This window comes from Saimiri boliviensis, chromosome 2 (assembly GCF_048565385.1).
Source record: "Saimiri boliviensis isolate mSaiBol1 chromosome 2, mSaiBol1.pri, whole genome shotgun sequence".
Lineage (NCBI taxonomy): Eukaryota > Metazoa > Chordata > Mammalia > Primates > Cebidae > Saimiri > Saimiri boliviensis.
This window is the reverse complement of record NC_133450.1, coordinates 209,517,155-209,539,682: the sequence shown is the minus strand read 5'-3', so window position 1 is coordinate 209,539,682 and position 22,528 is coordinate 209,517,155. Positions and strand designations below refer to the sequence as shown.

The window sequence follows — 22,528 nt, the reverse complement described above, 5'->3', positions numbered from 1 at the left end:
GTGGAAGAAGTCTGTCCATCCTATTTTTAGGCTAAATATTTGCTTCTTTCACCCCATCCCCATTAACTTTTTATCACATTATACTTTTGTCTTTCTTCATAGTATTTTTCTGCTCTATGAAATAATCATTTTGTTTGTTTACTTGTAAACTATTTGTCTCTTCTCTAGAATGTAAATTCTATGAGAGCAGAGTCTTGTCCTTGTTTACGTCTGTGTTTTCAGCACCTGAAACATTTGCTTGGCACTGAGTAGGTAGGTGTTTGGTGAATATTTGTTAAATGATCTAAAGAAGGACTTAAACATTTGAAAAAGAAAAAAAAATCAGCTAATAGTTTAAATTACCTTGATTTATTATTTATGTTTTTTATTTTTATGTATTTAGGGGGTACAAGCAGGTGTCTTTCATGCATACATTGTGTAGTGGTGAAGTCTGAACTTTCATTGTACCCAATCAGAATTTTGTCAACCCTCACACACCTCCCGTGCTTCCATCCCTCCCTTTTTCAGTCTCCAGTGTCTGTCATTGCACTCTGTACGTGCAGGTATACCCACTGTTTAGCTCCCACTTATAAATGCGAACATGTCACATTTGACTTTCTGTTTCTGAATTATTTCACTTATGATAACAGTCTCCAGTTCCTTACATGTTGCTGCAAAAGACATGTTTTCATTATGTTTTATGCTGGAGTAGTATTCCACCGTGTGTCTGTGTGTGGGTGGGAAGAAGGGAGGGGCAGGTGCGTATACCACATTTTCTTTATTTAATCAACTCTTGATAGACAATCAAGTTAATTCCATATTTAAGCTATGATGAAAGAGCACCCCTATGTTATTGTTTCAATAAACACATGAGTGCCAGTATCTTTCTTTTTTGTTGTTGTTTTTTAAAAAAACAGGGTCTCACTTTGTCACCCAGGCTGAAGTGCAGTGGCGCGATCTTGGCTCACTGAAACCTCTGCCTCCCAGGTTCAAGGGATTATCCCACCTCAACCTCCCAACTAGCTGGAAGTACAGGCAGGCACCACCATGCCTGGCTAATTTTTGTCAAGACAGGGTTTTACCATGTTGGCCAGGCTGGTCGCAAACTCCTGGCCTCAAGTGATCCACGCACATAGGCCTCCCAAAGTGCTGGGATGACAGGCGTGAGCCACCTCCACCTGCCTGATAAAATCATTTCTTTCTCTTTGAGTTTATACACATAGTGGGATTGCTGAATTGAATGGTAGTCCTATTTTTAGTTTTTTGAAAAACCTCCATACTGTTTTCCACAGAGGTTGTACTAATTTACATTTCCACCAACAGTTTGTAAGTGTTCCTTTTTTTCCACAGCCTCACCAGCATCTGTTGCTTTTTGGCTTTTCAATAATAGCCATTCTGACTGGTGTGTGGTGGTATCTCACTGTGGTTTTGATTCGCGTCTTTCTGCTGATTAGTGATGTGGAACACTTTTTCATATCTGTGTTGGTCACTTGTATGTCTTTTTTTGAGAAGTGTCTGCTTGTCTTTTGCCAACTTTTTAATAGGGTTATTTGTTTTTGCTTGTTGAATTCTTTAAGTTCCTTACAAATTCTGGATATTTGACCTTCATCGGGTGCACAATTTGCAAGTATTTTCTCCCATTCTGTAGGTTGTCTGTTTACTCTGTTGATAATTTCTTTTGCTATGTAGAAGCTCTTTAGTTTAATTAGATCTGAGAACTGAGTTACAAATTCTTTCCCAAGGCCAATGTCTAGAACGATGTTTTCTAGGTTTTCTTCTAGGATTTTTATGGATTCAGGTATTAATCCATTTTTAGTTCTAAAAATATGTATATATATGGGAAGAAATATGAGTCAAATTTCATTCTTCTGCACATGGCTATCCATTTTCTTCAGTATCCATTTATTGACTAGTAATATGACTTGGACTTCTGTTCTCACCCAAATTTTATGTTGAATTGTAATCCCCAATACTGGAGGAGGGGCTTGGTAGGAGGTGATTGTATCACAGAGACAGATTTTCCCCTTGTTGCTCTCGAGGTTGTTTCTCATGAGATCTGGTTGTTTGAGAGTGTACAACTTCTCCTGCTCCAGCCATGTGAAGATGTGCCTCTTACCTCTTCACCTTCCTGCAGGATTTTAAGTTTCCTGAGCCTCCATAGCCATGCTTCCTGTGCAGCCTCTGGAACCATGAGCCAATTAAACCTCTTTTATTTATAAATTACCCAGTCTCAGGTATTTCTTTATAGTAGTGTGATAATGAACTAATAAAACTGGGGTATCATTTCACCAGTGTATATTTTTGTTGAGTTTGTCAACTATCATTTGGTTATATGTATGTGGCTTTATTTCTGGGTTCTTCATTCTCTTCCACTGATCTATGTGCCTATTTTTTTATACCAATACCGTGGTTTTGTGGTTACTATGCCTTATACTATAATTTGAAGTCAGGTAATGTGATGTTTCTAGCTTCGTTCATTTTGCTTGACATTGCTTTATTTGGGTTTCCCTTGTGGTTTCATATAAATTTTAGGATTTTTTTCTAATTCTTTGAAAAATCATCCTGGTAATTTGATAGGGATTACATTGAATCTGTAGATTGTTTTGGGCAATATAATCCCTTTCCCAATATTGATTATCCAATCCATGAGCATGGGATGTTTCTCCATGTATTTATGTCATCTACAATTTATTTCATCAGTGTTTTAATTTTTATAGAGATCTTTCACCCCCTTGTTAAATACGTTCTTGGGTATTTTATTTTTATAGCTAATTATAAATGGATTACTTTCTTAATTTTGTTCTTAGCTAGATTGGTATTGGTGTATGGAAATGCTACTGATTTCTGCATTTTGTTAATCTTGAAACTTGATAGAGTGTCTAGAGGTTTTGTTTTGTTTTGTTTTGTTTTGTTTAGATATAAGACAATACTATCAGCAAACAGGAATAATTTGACTTCTTCTTTTCCAACTTGGATAACTTTTATTTTCTTTCTGTCCCGACTTCTCTGGTGAGGACTTCCAGCGTTACATTGAATAAGAGTGGTAAAAGGGGACATCTTTGTCTTGTTCTAGTTCTTAGATGGGTTGCTTTCAGCTTTTCCCCAATAAGATATTGGCTATAGGTCATGGTCTTTACTATGTTGAGGTGCGTATCTTCTATGCTTACTCTGTTGAGGATTTTTTTTAAATCATTAAAGGCTGTTGAATTTTGTGAATGCTTTTTCTGCATCTATGGAGATTATCATATAGCTTTTGTCCTGAATTCTGTTTACATGGTGTATCATAAACAGAAATGTTTCAGAAATCTATATGTTTATTGATTTATGTAGTTGAATCTTCATTACATCACAGGGATAAATTCCACCTGATCATGGTGTAGTATCTTTCTGATGTACTGTTGGATTTGATTTGCTAGTATTTTGTTAAGCAAAATACTAACATCCATATTCATCAGGAATATTAGTGTGTAGTTTTCTTTTTTATTGTTGTTGTTTTCTTGTATGGTTTTGGTATCAGGGTGATATGTCCTCATTGACTGAGTAAGAGAATTTCCTCTTCCTCATTTTTTTGGAATTGTTTAAGGAAGATTGGTATTAGTTCTCTTTGGATGTTTGGTAGAAGTCGGTTGTGAATTTATGTGGTCCTTGGCTTTTTGTGTCGTTATTGAGAGATTTATTGTTATTATTATTATTGATTCAATCTCACTATTCATTATTGGCCTGTTCAGGAGTTCTGTTTTTTTCTGGTTCCATCTCCATAGGTTTTTTGCGTTGTCAGGAATGTATTCATTCGTTTTTTCTTGTGAACAAATAGTTCTTCATAATAGTCTCTGATGATCTTTTGTATTTCTGTGGCATCAGTTGTAGTGTCTCTTTTTATTGTTCTGATTATATTTATTTTAGTTTTCTCTCTTTTTTTGCTAGTGGCTTATCAATTTTGTTTATAATTTCAAAGAATCATTTTTTTCATTTCATTGATGATTCGCATTGTTTTTTGGGTCTATTTTATTTATTTCTGCTCTGATCTGTTATATCTTTTCTTCTGCTTACTTTGGGTGTGGTTTGTTCTTGTATTTCTAATTCTTTTTTTTTTTTTTTTTTTTTTTGAGAAGGAGTCTCACTCTGTCACCTGGCTGGAGTACAGTGGCGCAGTGCAATCTTGCTTCACTGCATCCTCTGCCTCCCAGGTGCAAGCGATTCTCCTGCCTCAGCCTCCTGAGTTGCTGGGACTACAGGCATGCGCCACCATGCCCAGCTAATCTTTGTATTTTTAGTAAAGGCAGTGTTTCACCATGTTGGCCAGAATGGTCTCAATCTCTTGACCTTGTGATCCACCCACCTCGACCTCCCAAAGTGCTGGGCTTACAAACGTGAGCCACCACGCCCGGTGAATTTCTAGTTCTTTCAGGTGTGATGTTAGGTTGTTAATTTGTGAGAATTTTTTGATATAAGAATTTAATGATATAAACTTTCCTCTTAGCACTGATTTTGCTGTACAATACACATTTTGAGATACTCTGTTTTCATTATCACGCAGTTGTTAGCGGAGGTTGCGGTGAAGTTAAGCTGGGACCTTGAACACAAAGTGAGCCAGTCTCCATCCCCTGATGGTGGCAGCAGTGGGGCGTGTGTGCCTATTTTTAGGCCCCAAAGTAGCTTACACTGGCTTCAGTGTTAGTAGGTTTTTGAGGGCTGATTCATGGGCCATCAGTTGGCTTGCTTGGGAGCCAGTAGTCTGAGCAGTGGGCCCGATGTGTGGGTAGATTTTGGGTCCCTGGGAAGCTGGCGTAGTGTGTCTGATGGCAATAGTGGTGGTCGAGCAACCCTCTAGGACCCAAGCAACCCGTGTTGGTCTTTTGAGAGCTGTGATGGGTTGGGCAGACTAGTCTCCAGTCTTACAGCCACCCACAGCAGGGTGGTGGGTACTGTCCCGAGTGTGCTTAGGAGAATGTGATCTACCCTCTCCCTCTCCCAGTAGGCTGGTGGCTGCAGCCATGCTACCTTAAACTGGGCCCCAAGGGTGGGGCATAGTCCAGCATTAAATGCTCAGAATGGTGTCAGCTGTGAACTTGTGACAAGAAAGGATGGGGTCCTTCTCAAGTGAGCCACATGGGCAAAACGCTGTGGTGTGTACCACGTGAGTCTTGGTCTCACAGCAGCCCCTTGCAGGGCATAGGATAGCCTGGTCTCCCTGTCCCTCCTCGGCTGGGTGGTAGCTACAACTACATAACCCAAACTCACGCCAGTGGTAGAATGCAGCTCAGCATTCAACTTTCAAAATGGTGCTTCGGGCCTGATTCCGGAGAAGGCAGAGTCCATCCCAGGCAAGCAATGTGGTTAAGAAGCCAAGGAAAGTACAGTCCATTCATGTCTCAGTCTCAATAGCAGCCTGCAGCAGGGCAGCAGGGAGCTTCCCAGGGGTGTGTGGAGCACCCTGTCTTCCCTCTGTCTCCTTACAACCGTGCAGCAGCCGCCGCTTCTGCAGATCCCTGGTATCTTGGCTCTCAAAATGGTGCCCCGCTGTGTCTACTCCAGGTTCAGATGCCTGTGGGATTTCACGTGAGTTCTCATTCTGTAGCAGCGTTTTTATGCAACCTTTAGGTATTTCGTATGTCAGGCCAAATGCCCCAGTAGGTTGAGGGTTTCTCCCACAGCCAAGTTGTGAAACTCCATTTTGGAGCCCTGGGGGTTTCTCTCTCATTTCCTCACATCCGGGAGCCCTTTCCAGCTCTCAGTTGGTTTCTGACTGGACAAGCTGCCTCAAAGTCTCTGCTTACTTACTCCTGGCGCTTCTCATTTCTTCTTTGATGAATCCTAGCATTCTCTTCTAGATGATCTGTTTGAAATGTGTGTCTGTACTTATTATTCTGTACTTATTATTCTCTCCATGGAGGGAATATACTGCCTGCATTTAGCTAGATATCATGATTCCTCCCAACTAAGTTAGGTTTTCTTTTGGGATTTTGGTTAATTTATCATTTGTTTCTATATCCCTGTTCATTTATTCTTCATTTATTGTCTACAATGTACCAGGTCAGAAGCCAGATACGTGTTTTCTCATACAGTCTTTAGAAGTGCCTCCAAGAGAGACATTTGCATTTTACAGATGAGGAAACTGAGGCTGTCTCTGAGGTAAAGCAGCCTGCCTATATGCTCAGTGTCACAAATCTTTCATCGGAATTCAGGCCTGACTTTAGTCCTCATATTCCTGTCTCCAAGCTGGCTCCTCCATTTATGGAAAGGAAACTGAGACCCAAACAGTTTCAAGGACTTGTCTAAGCTCCCAAGGGAAGCGAGCAACAGTGCCTGGTAATGAATCCTAGTCTTGCTCTTCTAGTACATCAGATGTCTCTTTTCTAACGGAGGAGAAAAGACTAAAGCCTCCTTATTTCAGTATTCTCTAGTCACTCCCATCTGCAGAGATTTATTTTCCCAAACAAATTTTACCATACTTCTTTATGTTCATTCTGTAACTAACTGGTTCTCTGATGGATGTGTGTATTTATCTCTCAAACCAGATTCTAAGCTCTTTACAAACACCTGTAACAGCGGAACTATTTGCTGACCACTGTGCTAAGTATGAATACATTTATCTCACTATATTAGTTAGCTTTTGCTGTGTAACAAATTTTCTCAAAAACTGAGTCACTTAAAACACAAATTATTTATTATCCCACACAGTTTTCAAGGGTCAGAAACTCAAGAGCAGCTTAGATGTGTGGTCCTGGCCAGCGCCTACAAAGTTGCAGTCAGAATGTCAGCTGGGGTTGTCAATATCTGAACAGGCTTGATTGGGGCTGGGTAATTTATTTGCAGGCTCACTCATCTTTTTCTGGCAGGCCCTAGCCTTCCTGGCTGTTGGCCAGAGGCTTTACTTCCTTGCCACATGAGACTCTCCATGGGGCTGCTGAAAACATGGCAGCTTGCTTCCACTAGAGTAAGTGATGACAGGATGAGATAGACAGAGGGAGAGAAAGATCTCTCTTATGATCTACCCTTAGAACAACATACCACCTCCTCTGCTATGTACTATTGGCCACATAGACCAATCCTGGTGCAGTGTAGGAGGAGTCTACACAAGTATTAACACCAGAAGGCAAGAATCATTGGGGCCCATCTTCGAAGCTGGCTATCATGCTATTTACCCATCACAGTAATCATGTGAAGATAGGCGACTTTATGTCACTACCTGAAGGTTATACAACTTATAAGAAGCGGTGTGGATTCAGATCCAAAGTTAATACACAGACACACTAAGACACACTAAACATCCCTTCTGGCACTCCACCAATTCATTCAGCAAATAACAAGTACCAACTGTGTGCCAGATGGCTTAGGACAAGCCACATGGTCCATGCTATCATAACATGTACATTTTGGTGGAGGAGAGAGATAATAAGCAATGAACTAATTGAAATACTAATAATATACAAGTCATCTCACATGATAGCTAGATCTCATCTGCCCTTGCTTATCCTCAAGAGCACAGGGCATGAAGTCCATGATACAGGAAGGAATGATCATATGATGGTAGCTGGTAAACCCACTTCACGTACTTAGAAAGCCTTTGCCACATGCATGATTCAAATCTGCCTTTAATTTGCTGTGTGATGTTGGTCAAGATCCCTCACCTTCCTGATCCTCAGTTTTCCATCAGCAAATCATCTTGGAGAGAGAGACTATAGGATCTGTAAGTTTGCAAAATGCTTTAACCTAAAGGAAAGTGAGTGTAGTGGACAGAGAACACCAAGCTGGGACAGGGGAATCCTGGCTTTAGATTCTCCACTCATGTGCTGAGGAATCTGGGGTGATGGCCCTTAATTTTCAGGGTCTCAGTTCTAAAGTAAGGAAGTTAGATCAGCTCTAAGGCCTGCTAAGTTGTTTCAGCTTCCTAAAACTAGATGTCAGTCAGTCGGTAAATGACAGGAGTTCCTAAAACTAGATGTCAGTCAGTAAATGACAGGCTCTCTTAAAACTAGATGTCAGTCAACCAGTAAATGACAGGACTTCTTAAAACTAGATGTCAGTCAATCAGTAAATGACAGGCTCTCTTAAAAGTAGATGTCAGTCAGTAAATGACAGGATCTCTTAAAACTAGATGTCAGTCAGGCGCAGTAGCTCACTCCTGTAATCCCAGCACTTTAGGAGGCTGAGGTGGGTGGATCACCTAAGGTCAGGAGTTTGAGACCAGACTGACCGACATGGTGAAACCCCATCTTTAAAACTAAAAAAAAAAATAAAATAAACCCAAACAAACAAACAAACTAGATGTCAGTCAGTCAGTAAATGACAGGGCAGTGAAGTGGCTTGCCCATTAGACAGTTAATAGCAACAGAGTTGGGAAATCTGAGAAGCCCTGCCTCTGTCACCACCAAATTGTGTAACCCTCTCCTCAGCTTCCTCCTCGGCAAAATGGGAATCATGACAGCACCTACTTTGTCTGCTGCAAGAAATTACCACAAACAAGGTAGTTTAAAATAATTATTAAGAGGCCAGGAGCGGCGGCTCTTGCCTGTAATCCCAGCATTTTGGGAGGCCAAGGCCGGGGCATCACTTGAGGTCAGGAGTTCGAGACCAGCCTGACCAACATGGAAAAACCCCATCTCTACTAAAAATACAAAATTAGCCGGGCATGGTGGTGCACGCCTGTAATCCCAGCTACTTGGGAGGCTCAGGCAGGAGAATCGCTTAAACCCGGGAGGCAGAGTTGTAGTGAGCTGAGATTGCACCATTGCACTCCAGCCTGGTCAACAAGAGTGAAACTTCATCTCAAAAAAAAAAAAAAAAAAAAAAAAAAGATAATTCTTAAGAAATGTATTCTCTCCCAGTGCTGGAGGCCAGAAATCCAAAATCAAGATGCTGGTGGTTTGATTTGATTGATTTCTGGTGCTGCTCCTGCTGGAGGCCCTAGAGGAGAATCTGTCTGGCCTCCTTCAGGTTGTGGAGGCCACAGCACTGTTTGTGGACACATCGCACTGATCTCTGTACCACCCCCACATTGCCTTCTCCTCGGTGTGTTTAATTTCTTTCTGCCTCTCTCTCATGAGAACATCTGTGATGGCATTTAGGCCAACCTGGAAAACCCAGGAGGGTGTCCCCAAGAGTTTTTACAGAATCACATCTGCATAACCTTGACCACAGAACGTCACATTCACAGATTCCAAGTTCTAGGGTTTAGGACAGAGACATGGCTTTGGGGTCCATCATCAGCCTAACTCTGTCTCATGTATTTGCTATAGGGGGAAATAAGGTAAAGCAGGTAAAGCACTTAGATAAAATCTGGAGTTTAGTGGACACATTTGAAAAACAAATGTGGTAGAGAACAGTGGGAGATGGGGAGGGCTGAGACTCCTACCCTGCCTAGCTGTCTCCTGTTACCTGGTAAGAAGGCCAGTCATTCTTTTCAACACCCTCCGTGAGTCTACAAACAGACTGAAGCCAGGCCCCAGTATCCACAAATGCATCCAAATGACCCTGTGACCAGGTGCCCTCCCATCTGACAGTGAATGTTCAGAGACAAACAGGGGCTTCCTCTGAGCTTGTATTAATATGTGCAGCACTTCACTCACATGGAAAATTGATTTTTCTTTTTAAGCACAAAATGCAGCAGTTTTATGACCTTTCTGCAGCTTGATAAAGGCCATTTATAACCGACTTTCTCCATCACTTTTCCTGGTGCCAGTCTCAAATGTCTTGAAGAACTCTCTCATGCATTTGTAATTACAAATTCTTCTTAGGCAAAATTTAATTTCCAAGAGAGCTGACCTTTTTTTGTTATTGTGGTTTTTGTAAATTAATTTTTGTGTGTATGTTTTATTATTGATATTGTTTAAGACGACAGCATGGGGAGGGGAGCAGGGAATTGGCCGGTAGTGGGGCACGGTGGGAAGTCATTTTAATCAGTGATGTCCAGTGATGGATGAGGAAGGCTGGGCTCTGGGTGTTAATGTTTGTGGACAAGAAATGCCAGCAGGAGGCCTGAAATAAAAACCTAGTGCTTCATTTCCTCTTCTGAAGTCAGGAGTGTTGAAACTACTTCTCCATCAGCTCGGATGGCGAAGATGAGCTCAGGCTCATCAAATGACAGAAAAGTAAATTGAATCAATAGCCAACTGTCTCCACAGTACATGATTTTCCACTGAAGGAGCACATAGCAGATGCCAGACACACTGACAAGAGCATTCTAGCTGAGGCCATTGAAGGTTGGACTCCTTGGAGTTTACTTAGGGACCAGAGGGCTATGGGAAGGGCTTGTGCATATGGCCAAGTGGAGCACTTGAAGTTTTCTATAAAGGGAGGACCTTGATGATCATTTTAAGGCAGATTAACATGTTTTAAGATTCATTTACTTATTTAGGCTGGGGAGTGATGCTATATAGAAATACCACTCTGTTGGCCATTTGGAGGCTGGTTTTGAGAAGGCCTGACTAGAGTCCAGCAGATTGGTTAGGAGCCCTTTCCGTGGTTTTGTGAGTATGAAGGAATCTCACTTAGGGCTCTGGGGACAAGGGTGGAGAAGAAGAGACATATTCAAGACAAGAAGGAAAGGAATTCACATTGTATGAGTACCAAATTACGTGCCGAATTCTGAAGGAAGGTATGTGCCCTCATGATCCAACTTTAGCTTTGCAACAAACCTGTAGTTGTAGATGTTGTGCCCATTGATTAGGTGAGAACACTGAGGCTCAGAGTTAGCAAGTAACTTTTCTGGGTCACATAGTGAGAAGAGGAAAAGCTGAAAATTAGACTTATCCTGGTAGAGGCTTTTAAATATATGATTGGCAGCCTCCCTATGTGACCTTTCTAGCAGCAGACCCTATAGGGCAGTAACAATAGAAGCAGTATTGAAGAGGGTCCCAGCAACGTCAGTGTTAATAGCCGCTGACATTCCTGCACCGTTGCCATGTGAGCCAGTGTTCTCCACGCTTTGCTGACTTTATCATCCTTCATTCTCACAATGCCATAAGCAGGTAGTCACAGAAGTCCCATTTTACAGGTGGGCACACCGAGGCTCAGAGAAGTAAAGGGATGTGTGGAACTTGTCACACGGGTATTAACTGACCAAAGGAGACGAATACCTCTCTGTCAGTACCCGACCCATGTCTCTTCCAGGAGGGAGGAGGGGGCGTGATGGGGCCCACAGCCTCCCAAGCCATAACCACCCTGTTGCCCTCTCTCTGAGCAGTGCCCCGAGGAGCTGAAACCCATGAAGGATGGCTCCGGCTGCTACGATCACTCCAAAGGAATTGACTGCTCTGATGGTTTTAATGGCGGCTGCGAGCAGCTGTGCCTGCAGCAGACGCTGCCTCTGCCCTACGACGCCACTTCGAGCACCATCTTCATGTTCTGCGGGTGAGTCTCTGTCCCCAAGGCCCAGGTGCCCCATTTATAGGAGTGAGGGATGCGTGGGAAAATGATCAGACACTACAGCCCAGCAAGGCTGAACCTTGACCTTCAATGAAATGGCATTTCTGCCTCTCCTGTTTTAGTCCAAGAGCCCAAAGCCAAAAGTATAACCTTTTGTTGGGTGGGTTAAAAAAGAAAAAAATGAGAAAAGTAAATATGGGGTTAATAAATGTAATAAATAGAACCCATGCCGAGGCCTCACCCTAGAGTCAGGAGCTTTTTCGTGCTGAAGCCTCCTGCCCTTCTGCATCTGCCCAATGTGGGCTTAGTGCAGTTTGGTAACAAAAGCAGACATCTTGAAGATGTTCACAAAGGCTTCAGGTATGGTGCATGAAAGCACAGGCTAAGCCCAGTCTTCAGACTCGGTTTCAGCAGGAACGTAGCAATGTGAGTGAAGTGTTCAGCCTTTCTGTGCCCTGGTGTCCACATCTGTAAGGACAGTTAACTGGAGGAGGAGACGGGGGAAGGAAGCAATGCCAGTAAAGCTTGTAGGACAGCTCTGGCTCTCGAAGGACTCAAACTGAGTTTTGAAATACGTATGAGGCTGAAAGAGGAACATGCTGGGACCAACTTGCTGAGTGACCTCTGACAAGTCCTGTTTTCTCTCTGGGCCACGGTTTGACCATCTGTGAAAAGAGATCTTTGGGGAAGGATGGCTGATGTTTCTTGCTTTCATTTGAAGACTGCAATGGCAGTTACCTCTGCCTTTGACAGCACTTTGCATAGCGTTTGGTTCTCAGTAATCACTTGAGAAAATAGACTTTTTTCTTCTCCTCTTCATTTCCTTTCTGATTATGTCTTAGTGTTAGAGTACTTGCTCATCTTTTGACATTCTGTGACTCAAAAAATAATCTCATACTCGTGGGAGAAGTATGTTCAATGCTCTCTTCGCTAAGACAGAAAAGCAGAACAGGATTATTTGACGACCTTTTTAGCCCCGTGTTTCACAAATAGGGGGTGAGCGTGGGCATGGGTTTAATTCTAGTTTACCAGAAAAAAGTAATTTAACTTGCATGATTCTAGTGCATAGAGTACAGTTTGGCTTCGAGGGCTTATTTCGAGGTCTCCTTTCCTGCCCCAGTTACCCTTAGGGCTGTAGGTGCCATTGTGCAGGTGTAGAAGCAGCTCACTGGTGGCCCTAGACATGTATCAGTAAAATAAATAAGAAATAAATTAGGATATGCAGACCTGAATTTATAGCGGTCTCTCCTCAGCTTAAGTGGCTGCAGGGCAGTGTTGAGTAAATTATGCATGGCTTTAGATCTGCAGGCTGCATACAGAATCAGCCATGTTCTTGTCACCGTTATTTTTCTCTCTGTGTGTTTGGGGTGGGGTAGGGGGTGTTCTTCCATGGCAAATAACAACAGTGTCAGCAGCAGGAGCAGCAGTAATGGATTTTGACATCGGAAACTATTACCACCTTCCATCCACAGCACACTACAGGGAACCATGGATTGAAAAGCCACGAATTCTAATCCTAGCTCTACCGCTCTCTCTTAGGCATAAGGCAAGCCTTTCAGGACCCCTGACCTTCTGTTTTCTCACCTGTAAAATTTTAATAGCTACCTTAATATAATGTTAATTGTGAAGAATGCAAAGCATTTCACATGTGTTACCCTCTGAAGGTTAAGAAACATGCCCAGGGTCATATGACTAGTGAGGAGGCTCAACACCTACTTGCTGTGTGACCTTAAACAAGTTAATTATTATCTCTGTGCCTTGGTTTTCTCATCTGTAAGATAGGGATAATAGTTGTATCGCTCTATAGAGATGTTATAAGGGCTAAATATATTACATTTACATTAATATTTGTGACATGCTTTGGAACAATGTCCCGCCCAGAGTTATCACTGTATGTGTTTGTTAAATAAATTAACTTAAATGATTCTAATAACATTTGCTAGTGACCTGATGCACTAGACAAGACTAACCTATTAATATATTGTGGGAGGACTGTGAAAGTCTGAAAGAAGAATGAATGGGTGAGAGTGTGTTGTGAGCTGTTAAAACCCATGCAAATGATAACAAACAGGACAAAAAATAAAGTAAAACCCAGGCATCCTAAAGCCAACTGCAGTTTCAACAGGATTTGGAAAATGTCTATTAGAAATGCAAATGAGAAGTTACCACACTTGTCAGAAGCACTGTAAACAATGAAAGCTATTAGCAGGTACTTGTGATAGATATGGTCCGAGGGAAGTGGAATGCTATTGAATTAAGCAGGGAAAACAAAATTAACTCATGCTCAAGGGGATATTCCCAACTTGCTCAAAGTTCTAGGACCTTCCTAAGAGTGTTCTCGATAGGAGAAGGATTAATAAATCTGTTTGCAACCAGGTTAATAATAACAACTAACCATTACTAAGCGCTTTCTGCATATCATGACTGTTCTAAGTGCTTTGGGTACATTAGTTCTTTCAATTCTCACAACAACTCTACAAAGGATGCACTATTATGATTTCTATTTTATGTTTTTTGAAAAAGCATAGAGTGGCTCAGTAACTGTCCAGCGTCAGATATCTTTTAAGTGACGTTGTCAAGATTGAAACTTAGGTATTGTGGTTCTAGGCTAGGTCAAGACAGATCTGATATCATTGCTGGCCTCTGGCCACATCCAGCAAGTCACTCAATTTCTCTGGGCCTCTGCTCTTCCATACAGAATTAGAAGTGATTGTAGCACCATTGTGAAGATTAAATGAAATTATACAGGCACAGGACCTGTCATAGTTAAGCACTCAGTAATCCATAGTTATAATTAATCTAATAAGTATAAAATCATCTCATTTAATTATGGAATTACTGGATTTTATGACCTGTTTACTACTTTGTCTCCAGCACCTAAAACAGTGCCCAACACATAGTAGGTTTTCAATTAATAATTGTTAAGTGAAATTTCTTCATTAACAAGGCTAAAGAAGTTTCCAGTCTGACTTTTCCATTTGTATTTCCAGTTAGGTTCCTCTTTCTAGGTTAAGCTTCCTGGTTTCAGTCTCTGGAGTTTTGACATTGTTCCCACTGTAGCCTCTCTCCTTCCCCTCCGTACCCCTACTGACCCATTTGTCCCTGGCCCTTTAGCTTTCACCTCCAAGTCTCAATTCAGGCATCACTTTTTTAACAAGTGTTCTCTGAGCCCTAAGAGGGATCAGGAGTGAGATATGCAGTCACCTTGGAACAGGGTAATAATACGCATCCTTTCAAATGGACACTATGTAAATATTGGCTCAATGTCACATGGGGTTAGGGCCTATATAGAAAGGACATTTTTCTTTGTCTGTTTTTAAATTATTATTTTTATTATTTCACTTCTACTTACAAAGGTGAGGGACATTTACATTTTGTCTCAAATTCTAATTTATCCTGGTGAAATCTTGACATTTCTTGCAGACTGGACCTCTGGCTGGCTTCCCTGATTGTCAGCCTCTCATCAGCTTACGTTATCCAAAACTGAGTGAAGCATCTATTCTCTGGGGCTGCACAGCCCCCGTGGCTCTCCCTGTGATAGCCCTATAACTTGGTTGATTTACCTGCATTCCTATCTGTACCTGTCACATTGTGAACTCCTCATGAGCAGGGACCAGGTCCTAGGCACCTGTGTATGCATTGCCATTCCCACTGCTTGCCCAAAGCCTTATTTAGAAGCATAGCAATTGAATTAAAGAATTCATCCAAGGCCGGGCGCGGTGGCTCAAGCCTGTAATCCCAGCACTTTGGGAGGCCGAGGCAGGTGGATCACAAGGTCAAGAGATCGAGACCATCCTGGTCAACATGGTGAAACCCCGTCTCTACTAAAACTACAAAAAAATTAGCTGGGCATGGTGGTGCGTGCCTGTAATCCCAGCTACTCAGGAGGCTGAGGGAGGAGAATCGCCTGAACCCAGGAGGCGGAGGTTGCGGTGAGCCGAGATTGCGCCATTGCACTCCAGCCTGGGTAACAAGAGTGAAACTCTGTCTCAAAAAAAGAAAAAAAAAGAAAAAAAGAATTCATCCAGCTAAGATTTGTTGTACCTACTCTGTGCCTGGTCTTTTATTCGATGCAAATAAGCATTGAGCACAAATTTTTGTTCAGCAGGGGCAAAGAGGTGCCTAAGCCTCACTGGGTCCTGATTGATGCTGACAGAGTGCAAGTTCCATAATGGTAAACAGAAGTAGATGAATTCAAGATAGGTTAAGAAGATCATTGGATACTAAGCTAAAGCCTGCAGAATAAGCCCTTAGAATCAGTCTCGTAGGTGAGAGGACATCACCTCCTATGAAGACCTTGGCAAGTTACCTAGCAACAAAGTTTGTTTTATTCGTGTGTGTGTTTACAGTGTCTACCATGCACACTTCCAAGAGCACTTATTTTATTCACATAAAAACAATATATTTTTAAAAAGCTACTCATATAAAGATAGGAATGATCAGAGCCTTTTTAAGGATGGAAGAGAAAATGGTTTCAGAAGCTCTAAATTAAAGAGTCACTCAACATGAGATAAATTTAGCTTTGTGCTTCTTGGCAACTGAAGTAAACAGAGAGAAAAAATATACATCGTGGATTATATAGTTGTCCTTGTATGAAAAAAGCAAAGTTGTAGTTTCCTTTGTTTTGTTTTTTATTTTCAGGAGGTATACATCTTTTTTTCTGGCAGTATTTTCTAAGAGAGTTATTTCTCATATATTCAAGAGATAGTGAGCCATTTCATCAACATTTTTGAACTTTCAGTATTTTTCAGGTCATTTAGAGGAGGAAACTGAGGCTCCCAGGATGGGGGTGCTCACAGCCAGTCAGGAGGTAAAAGTGGGATAGGAGCTTCCAATTTAAATGAAAGTACCTTAAAAACACAATGGCTCAAAGAACATAGCCAGCCTCATATAGTCCTTACTAGCCTCTCTGTGTAATATTCTCTTTATGTAATTCTAAGAGGGAGAGGAGATACATAAACGTGTTTAATATCCATAGTAACTGGAAGCCACTTATTTTCATTGTCAAAGCTGAAATCTGTTCTAACAATAGAAAACACTGAACCGCAGCACAGAGACTGTGGTCTTCATTTGGATTATCAGTAACAAGTAGAAGAGTTGGTGGGAGGTGGGGCGATTCATTCAGGCACCTGTTTTATTGTGGTTTCCACCTTTTAGGTTAGAGCCTGAGCCCTTACCCCTTTCACTTCTGGCTGAAGGCCATGGATTTTACTTCTAATGGTTAACGTAGAATACTTGATGCCAGGTTCTTGCCAAACGTTATAACCTTGTTTTCTCTTCTTTTTAAACATTTGTAGAAGCTCGGTTGTAAAAAATATTCACCAACAATTGATGGAAACATGTAATGTCCATCCATTTGTTTGCATAGGTATTTTCCAATGTGAATTGTGTGACACATTAGTTTCAGGAGTTGCTCAAATGTTAAAAAATAAAAATAAAAAAGAAGAAAACAAAAATATGAAAACTAAATGTTCATAGTTTCCCACATGGGAAAATTCTGCACTCCCTAATTGCCTCTTATGGGTTCCCAGTGAACTGAGGCATAGTCAAGGCTCTCGCAAATCATGCAGTGGAGAAACATATTTCGTTGATTCTAAAGTGCCCATATTTTCTGAAGTTGGAAGATTTCTTAGTTTTAATGATTTGACAGAGTTTTGGGTTTGTTTGTTTTTTTCTTAGTGTAATGTAAACTGCTAGTGTATCTTACAATTGTTACGGGTCTTAGACTAGATAAAATCTGCTATATAATTAATCCAGAGTTCCCCATGGAATTCTATTTTCTATGAATTCCTTTCCTTTCTTTTTCTAGAAACTCTAAATTTTCCCTTGAATAAAACCTGAAACTAAAGACCCCTCAGAAAACACCTCCTCTGATCTTCGCTTTGGTTCATATTGGGACAATACCGAGGGTCTTGGTGAAAAAGACTCCTATGATGTTAGTTAGAAGGGTTAATGAAGCTGAGTTCCTTAGGTGCTGGTTCTAGCCCTGATGATCCCAGGGTGAGGTTTCTCACAGATGTCTGCATTAGGAAAGCTCTTTCTTTCTTGCCTTACTAATAAAATATTTAGATTTATTCCTAGCATTGGTCCAAGTCTACCTGGTGTACAGTTCCTCGAGCTATTCTTACTCTTAACAACTTTTCTGTATTCTTTTCCTTTTTTTTTTTTTTTTTTTGAGACAGAGTCTTGCTCTCTTGCCCAGGCTGAGCAGTGCTCAGCTCACTGCAACCTCTGCCTCCTGGGTTCAAAAATTTTCCTGCCTCAGCCTCCCAAGTAGCTCAGATTACAGGCACCCATCACCATGCCTGGCTAATTTACTATATTTTTAGTAGAGATGGGGTTTTGCCATGTTGGCCAGGCTGGTCTTGGAACTCCTGATCTCAGGTGATCCGGCTGCCTCAGCCTCCCCAAGTGCTGGGATTACAGGTGTGAGTCACCGTGCTTGGCCAATTCTTAATATTTTTAAGGATTTGATTCCCTTTCTTATTTTAAAAAAGTTCCTAGGATATACATTTGGATAAATAATTCTGTTGATTCAATAAACCATTGAGGAATAAATTAATACATGAAGGAAAGATAACCTGAAAAAAAAGAAATATTTTGCTTTGAGAGTTTGTACACAATGCCATTTTTCTGTAGGTCTAAGTTTTCTTCTTTGAACAACGAACAGATAGGAGGAGGTCGTTTGTGTTGAAGTGGAAGGAGCACAGGATTCAGAGTAAGAAGATCCAAGTGAAGGTTCTGGCTTTTCCAAAATGCTCATGTGACCTTGATTAGTGAACTTGGATGTCCCAAGCCTCAGGATCCTCAGCGGCAATGTTGGAATGAAAGTACCTATCTCACAATGTTGCTATGAGGATTAAATCAAACATGCCCTTAGCTAAACACATATAAGGTTTTATGGTACACTCTCTAAAGTCCCATCTAGTTTTGGTATTCTCTATAAAGTGATATGTGTGTTAAGAGTAATACACTCATTGCCTTCAGCTAAAATGCCCGGTTTGTATCTTTGCACCCATTTTATATTTTTCATTTTGGCATATGTATAAATATAGTTTCATGTAGATCTTGGCTGGTTTCCGATGAGCCTACACTCTAGAATTTCTGTAGGAAAATCTCCCAGATGACAGAATGTTCTAAAGAAGCTATATAATTATGTGGCATGGTACAAAAATAAAATTAAAAAAAGAAACCAACAACTAGATAGACCTTAGCATAAACCTTCCTATGCCCTTAGGTGGCTTGGGGGAGAGAACTGCTCCTGTTTCAAAACTCAGAGGATTATTGGCCTTTATGAGGATGGGATTTTTTTTTCCTCAAATCTCTCCTGCAAGCCACAATCTTTTCCCACCCACAGGGAAAAGAGAAATCACTGTAAATCCACAGTTGTGATATGCTTAAATTCGTACACATACACATTCACACACACACGTCTTGAGCTCCTGGGTTTGATTCCCAGCACCACTATTGACTAGACATAAGTCCATACACAAGTCACTCAACTTCTCTAAACCTCCGTACTCTCATCTGAAAGTGGAAACAATACCTCCCTGTACACGTCGTGCATTTTCTTTTGCTTTTGTAATGAATCACCACAAACTTAGTGTCCTAAAATAACGCACATTTACTTTACAATTCTCAAGGTCAATATTCCTAAAATCTAGATAGTGGTAGCACTGCATTCTTTCTGGAGGCTTTAGGGGGAGATCTGTTTCCTTCCCTCTTCCAGCTGCTAGGGGGTGTCTGTGTCTGCATTCACTGACTCATGGCCCCTTACGCTGCTCCCCTCTTTTCCTCCTCTGCTTCCAAGTTGCATCTCTTCCTGTGACTAACACCCTTATCTCCTTCTTTTGAGGAACCATGTGATGATATTGGGACCACCCAAGTAATCCAGGATAATCTTCGCAATTCAAAATCCTTTACTTAATCACATCTTTGAAGTTTCTTTTGCCAGGTCAAATAACCACAGGTTTTCGAGATTAGGATGTGGGCATTTTAAGGAGGCCATTATTCCACCTGTTACAGATTAAAAGGCACAAACCAGGTCATAGATATAAAAACATTCCACTAAACTGTGGGATCCTGAATGCAGGACTGAGCTTTGCAAATACCTGTGTATGCACACACACATGCAAGACAAATACACACACATCCACACACACATAAATTATGCATATATTTAACTTCTATATAATAATTTCATATGTACAAACATACAAATTATATGTATAGCTTATTTACAATGAATGCCATGTAAGAAGTTCCAATTATGTGTTGTGAAGCAGGAAAGAGAAGGAATCAAATCTAGAGAGAAGCCAGCAACGAGGATATGAGAACCACCGTAAATAAATTTATACTTCCTAGGATGTGTAAATGGGCTAATAGACTAAATAACAACAAGAATAACAATAATAAGCATAATCGCCGATGAGTTACTTGAATACTGTATGAGAGATACAGTTTCATCCTTTGTATAAGTTATCTCTATTTCTCACATCAGCGCCATGATAAGTATTGTCATTTTTCTTAATAGATTATGATGCTGAAGCCTAGGGAAATTAGCAGACTTGCTCAAGGTCATATAGCTGGTAGATGGCACAACCTATATTTGAACTCAAGTTTAATTAGCTCTGAAACCTCAACTTGTGACTCCCTTAGAATCTCAATAAACTCACCAACATAGAAATTATACAAACTACATTGTCAGACCAAAAATGCAGTAATATTAGAAAAAAAGAGGAACAAACAAATCTATCTATTTGGGAACTATAGTCTTCAATATCTTCTAAGTGACACTTGGCTGTGGAAAAAAATCAAATTCAAATTTTCACCTCATTAGAAATGAGCAGGAGCATGAGGGCTGCATATCAAGCTTATGGGGTATGGACAAAGCCTCAGTCAGAAGCTTCACCGCATTTATTAAGAAGCAAGAAAGATTGAAAATAAACAAATGAGGCATTTGACTCAAGCAGCCATAAAAAGAATTATAAAACAAAGTCAAAGAAAACAGCGGGAAGGAATTAATACAAATAAAAGCTGAAATAAATTAAATAGAAAAGCAAAAAGGAAGCTCATCAATAAAATACAAAATACAAAAAGCCTTTTCAGAGGAGAAAGCAAAGAAAGAATACAAACATGTTAGGAATGAGCTAGGGCCTTAACTGTAGAAACATAAAAGATAAAAGAAATTTAATGAGAACACTGCACAGAACTTTTCACCAATACATCTGCAAGTCTTGATAAAATGCATTATAATGTTAGAAAATACAAATTACCAAGTTGAGTCACGAGGATATAGAAAATCTAAATAGGCAGATAATAAGGAAATAAATGATAAGAGCTAAATATCTACAACTGAAAAGAAGCTATCAAGCCCAAGGGAAGACTTATCAAATTATCAAGTAATGGATAACATCTATCTTACATAAACTGATCCAGAGAAAGAAACAAAAAAGGACAGTTTTTTTTTAACTTATTCCATAATCCTAATACCCAAACTGGGCAGATATATGCTTATCATTTAGAACAACTTAGTAGACATGTTTGAATGTATAAGTTCTTTGTGTTCACAGGATGCAACATCAACTTAGAAAAATCCGTATTAGCTTTACTCAAATCAGCAGTAACTATAGAAAACATAAGAGAAAGCATAAATGACAAACTGATTCTATTCCTGAAGTTTAAAAGACTGCAACAAGAGAATTTTTCACTCTATAAGGCTCTATAATCTTCTGTTTGATAAGCAAAGGAAGTACAGAGAAGCTAAGTAGTTTGTCTGAGGTCACACAACTGGTAAGTGGTAGAATCAGTATTTGGACTCTGGTTAGTCTGGATCCAAAACATACTTGGATAAACTTCTACAGCATAGTATCTTTCATAAATATCTATAAATAATCTCCAAAAAGACACATGCAAGATCTTTATAACAAAAAGTCAAAAACTTCACCGAATGTTTTAAAAGAACAGTTGGTAAATGGAGATACAAACTGTTTCTGAATTAGACTACTCCAGATTATAAAGATGCTGTATTAGGATAAGAGAAGCTTTCTTCCTGTAGCATATGAAGCCTCCTCCCCCAACCAGCGGCTTGCACACAAAAGTTAATTTCTTATTTGTGCGAGATCCATTGTGGTTGTGGCAGTCTTTCTCCATCCTGTAGAATGCATCAGGAATACATAGTCTCCAAGCTTGCCATAACAAGGGAAGAGGTGACTTGAAAATCAGCATGTTTTGAAAAGATTAAGTCTGTCTGTGACTTCTATCTTGTCAGCACACGTCCATTGTTCAGAATCCAGTTACATGGCCCATTCAGCCCAACTGCAAGACAGTCTTAGGCATGTAGTCTGAATGCAAGTCCAGGAAGAGGACAGAGTGTGGTGAATGCAAGACTTTGTCTTTGCCACAGTTATCAGAAGTGCCCAGCACAGAGTTAACTCTCAAATCATATTTATTAAATAAAAGAAAATTAAATAAAATTAATATTAAAACCTTTCCCCAATTTAGTTTACAAATTAAAAGCAATGCCACCCAAAATTCCACTAGGAATTTACATATAATTTGATAAGCTTATTCTAAAATTCATTTGAAAGAAAAATATGGAAGAACAGTCAGGAAATTTTGAAATAGAAAAATAGTGTTGATGAGGGGGAGGAGTATCAGTTTACTACTATATCCAAAACATACTATAAAGCTATAGTAATTAAAACAGTTTGGAATTTTTATAGGAATAAACAGATAATTAAATAGGAAAAACACCAACTATGTATTCATGGCATATGTAGGGATTACATATATTAAAAAAAATAACAGTTTGTTGTTGAAAGGTCAGACACTTCAGACAATTCGCTACCCATTTTAAAAATACTTAAGTTAAAATAACCACTCTTACTACATTCAAAAATGAATGCCATACATATTAAATAACCAAATATTTTTTAAATGTATACAATACTACAATAATATACGGAAATATATTTTATCATCTTGTGGGTTTCTAAACATTGCACAAATTTCAGACACAATCAAAAACCAGAAGAAAGAGCTTATGAGATATCAAAAATGAGATTAAAATACATACACAGACTGGAATAAAATTGTAGTGTATATGGAAGGTGAAGGATAACTACCCAGTGAATATTTAGAGCGTATACAAACCAATACAAAGAAAAAGGCAAATATCATA

At 40.1% G+C, this 22,528-nt stretch overlaps 1 protein-coding gene across 7 annotated transcripts in view; it reads left to right on the top strand.

Annotated features, from left to right (window-relative positions):
- Positions 1-22,528, top strand: part of ASTN2 (astrotactin 2) — a 959,402-nt gene that overhangs the window by 574,931 nt on the left and 361,943 nt on the right. For all 7 annotated transcript variants that reach the window (XM_074395240.1, XM_074395241.1, XM_003925189.4 and 4 more), the window contains one exon: positions 11,165-11,331. In XM_074395240.1, coding sequence (XP_074251341.1) covers positions 11,165-11,331 — 167 coding nt within the window. The remainder of the gene's footprint in view (positions 1-11,164; positions 11,332-22,528) is intronic.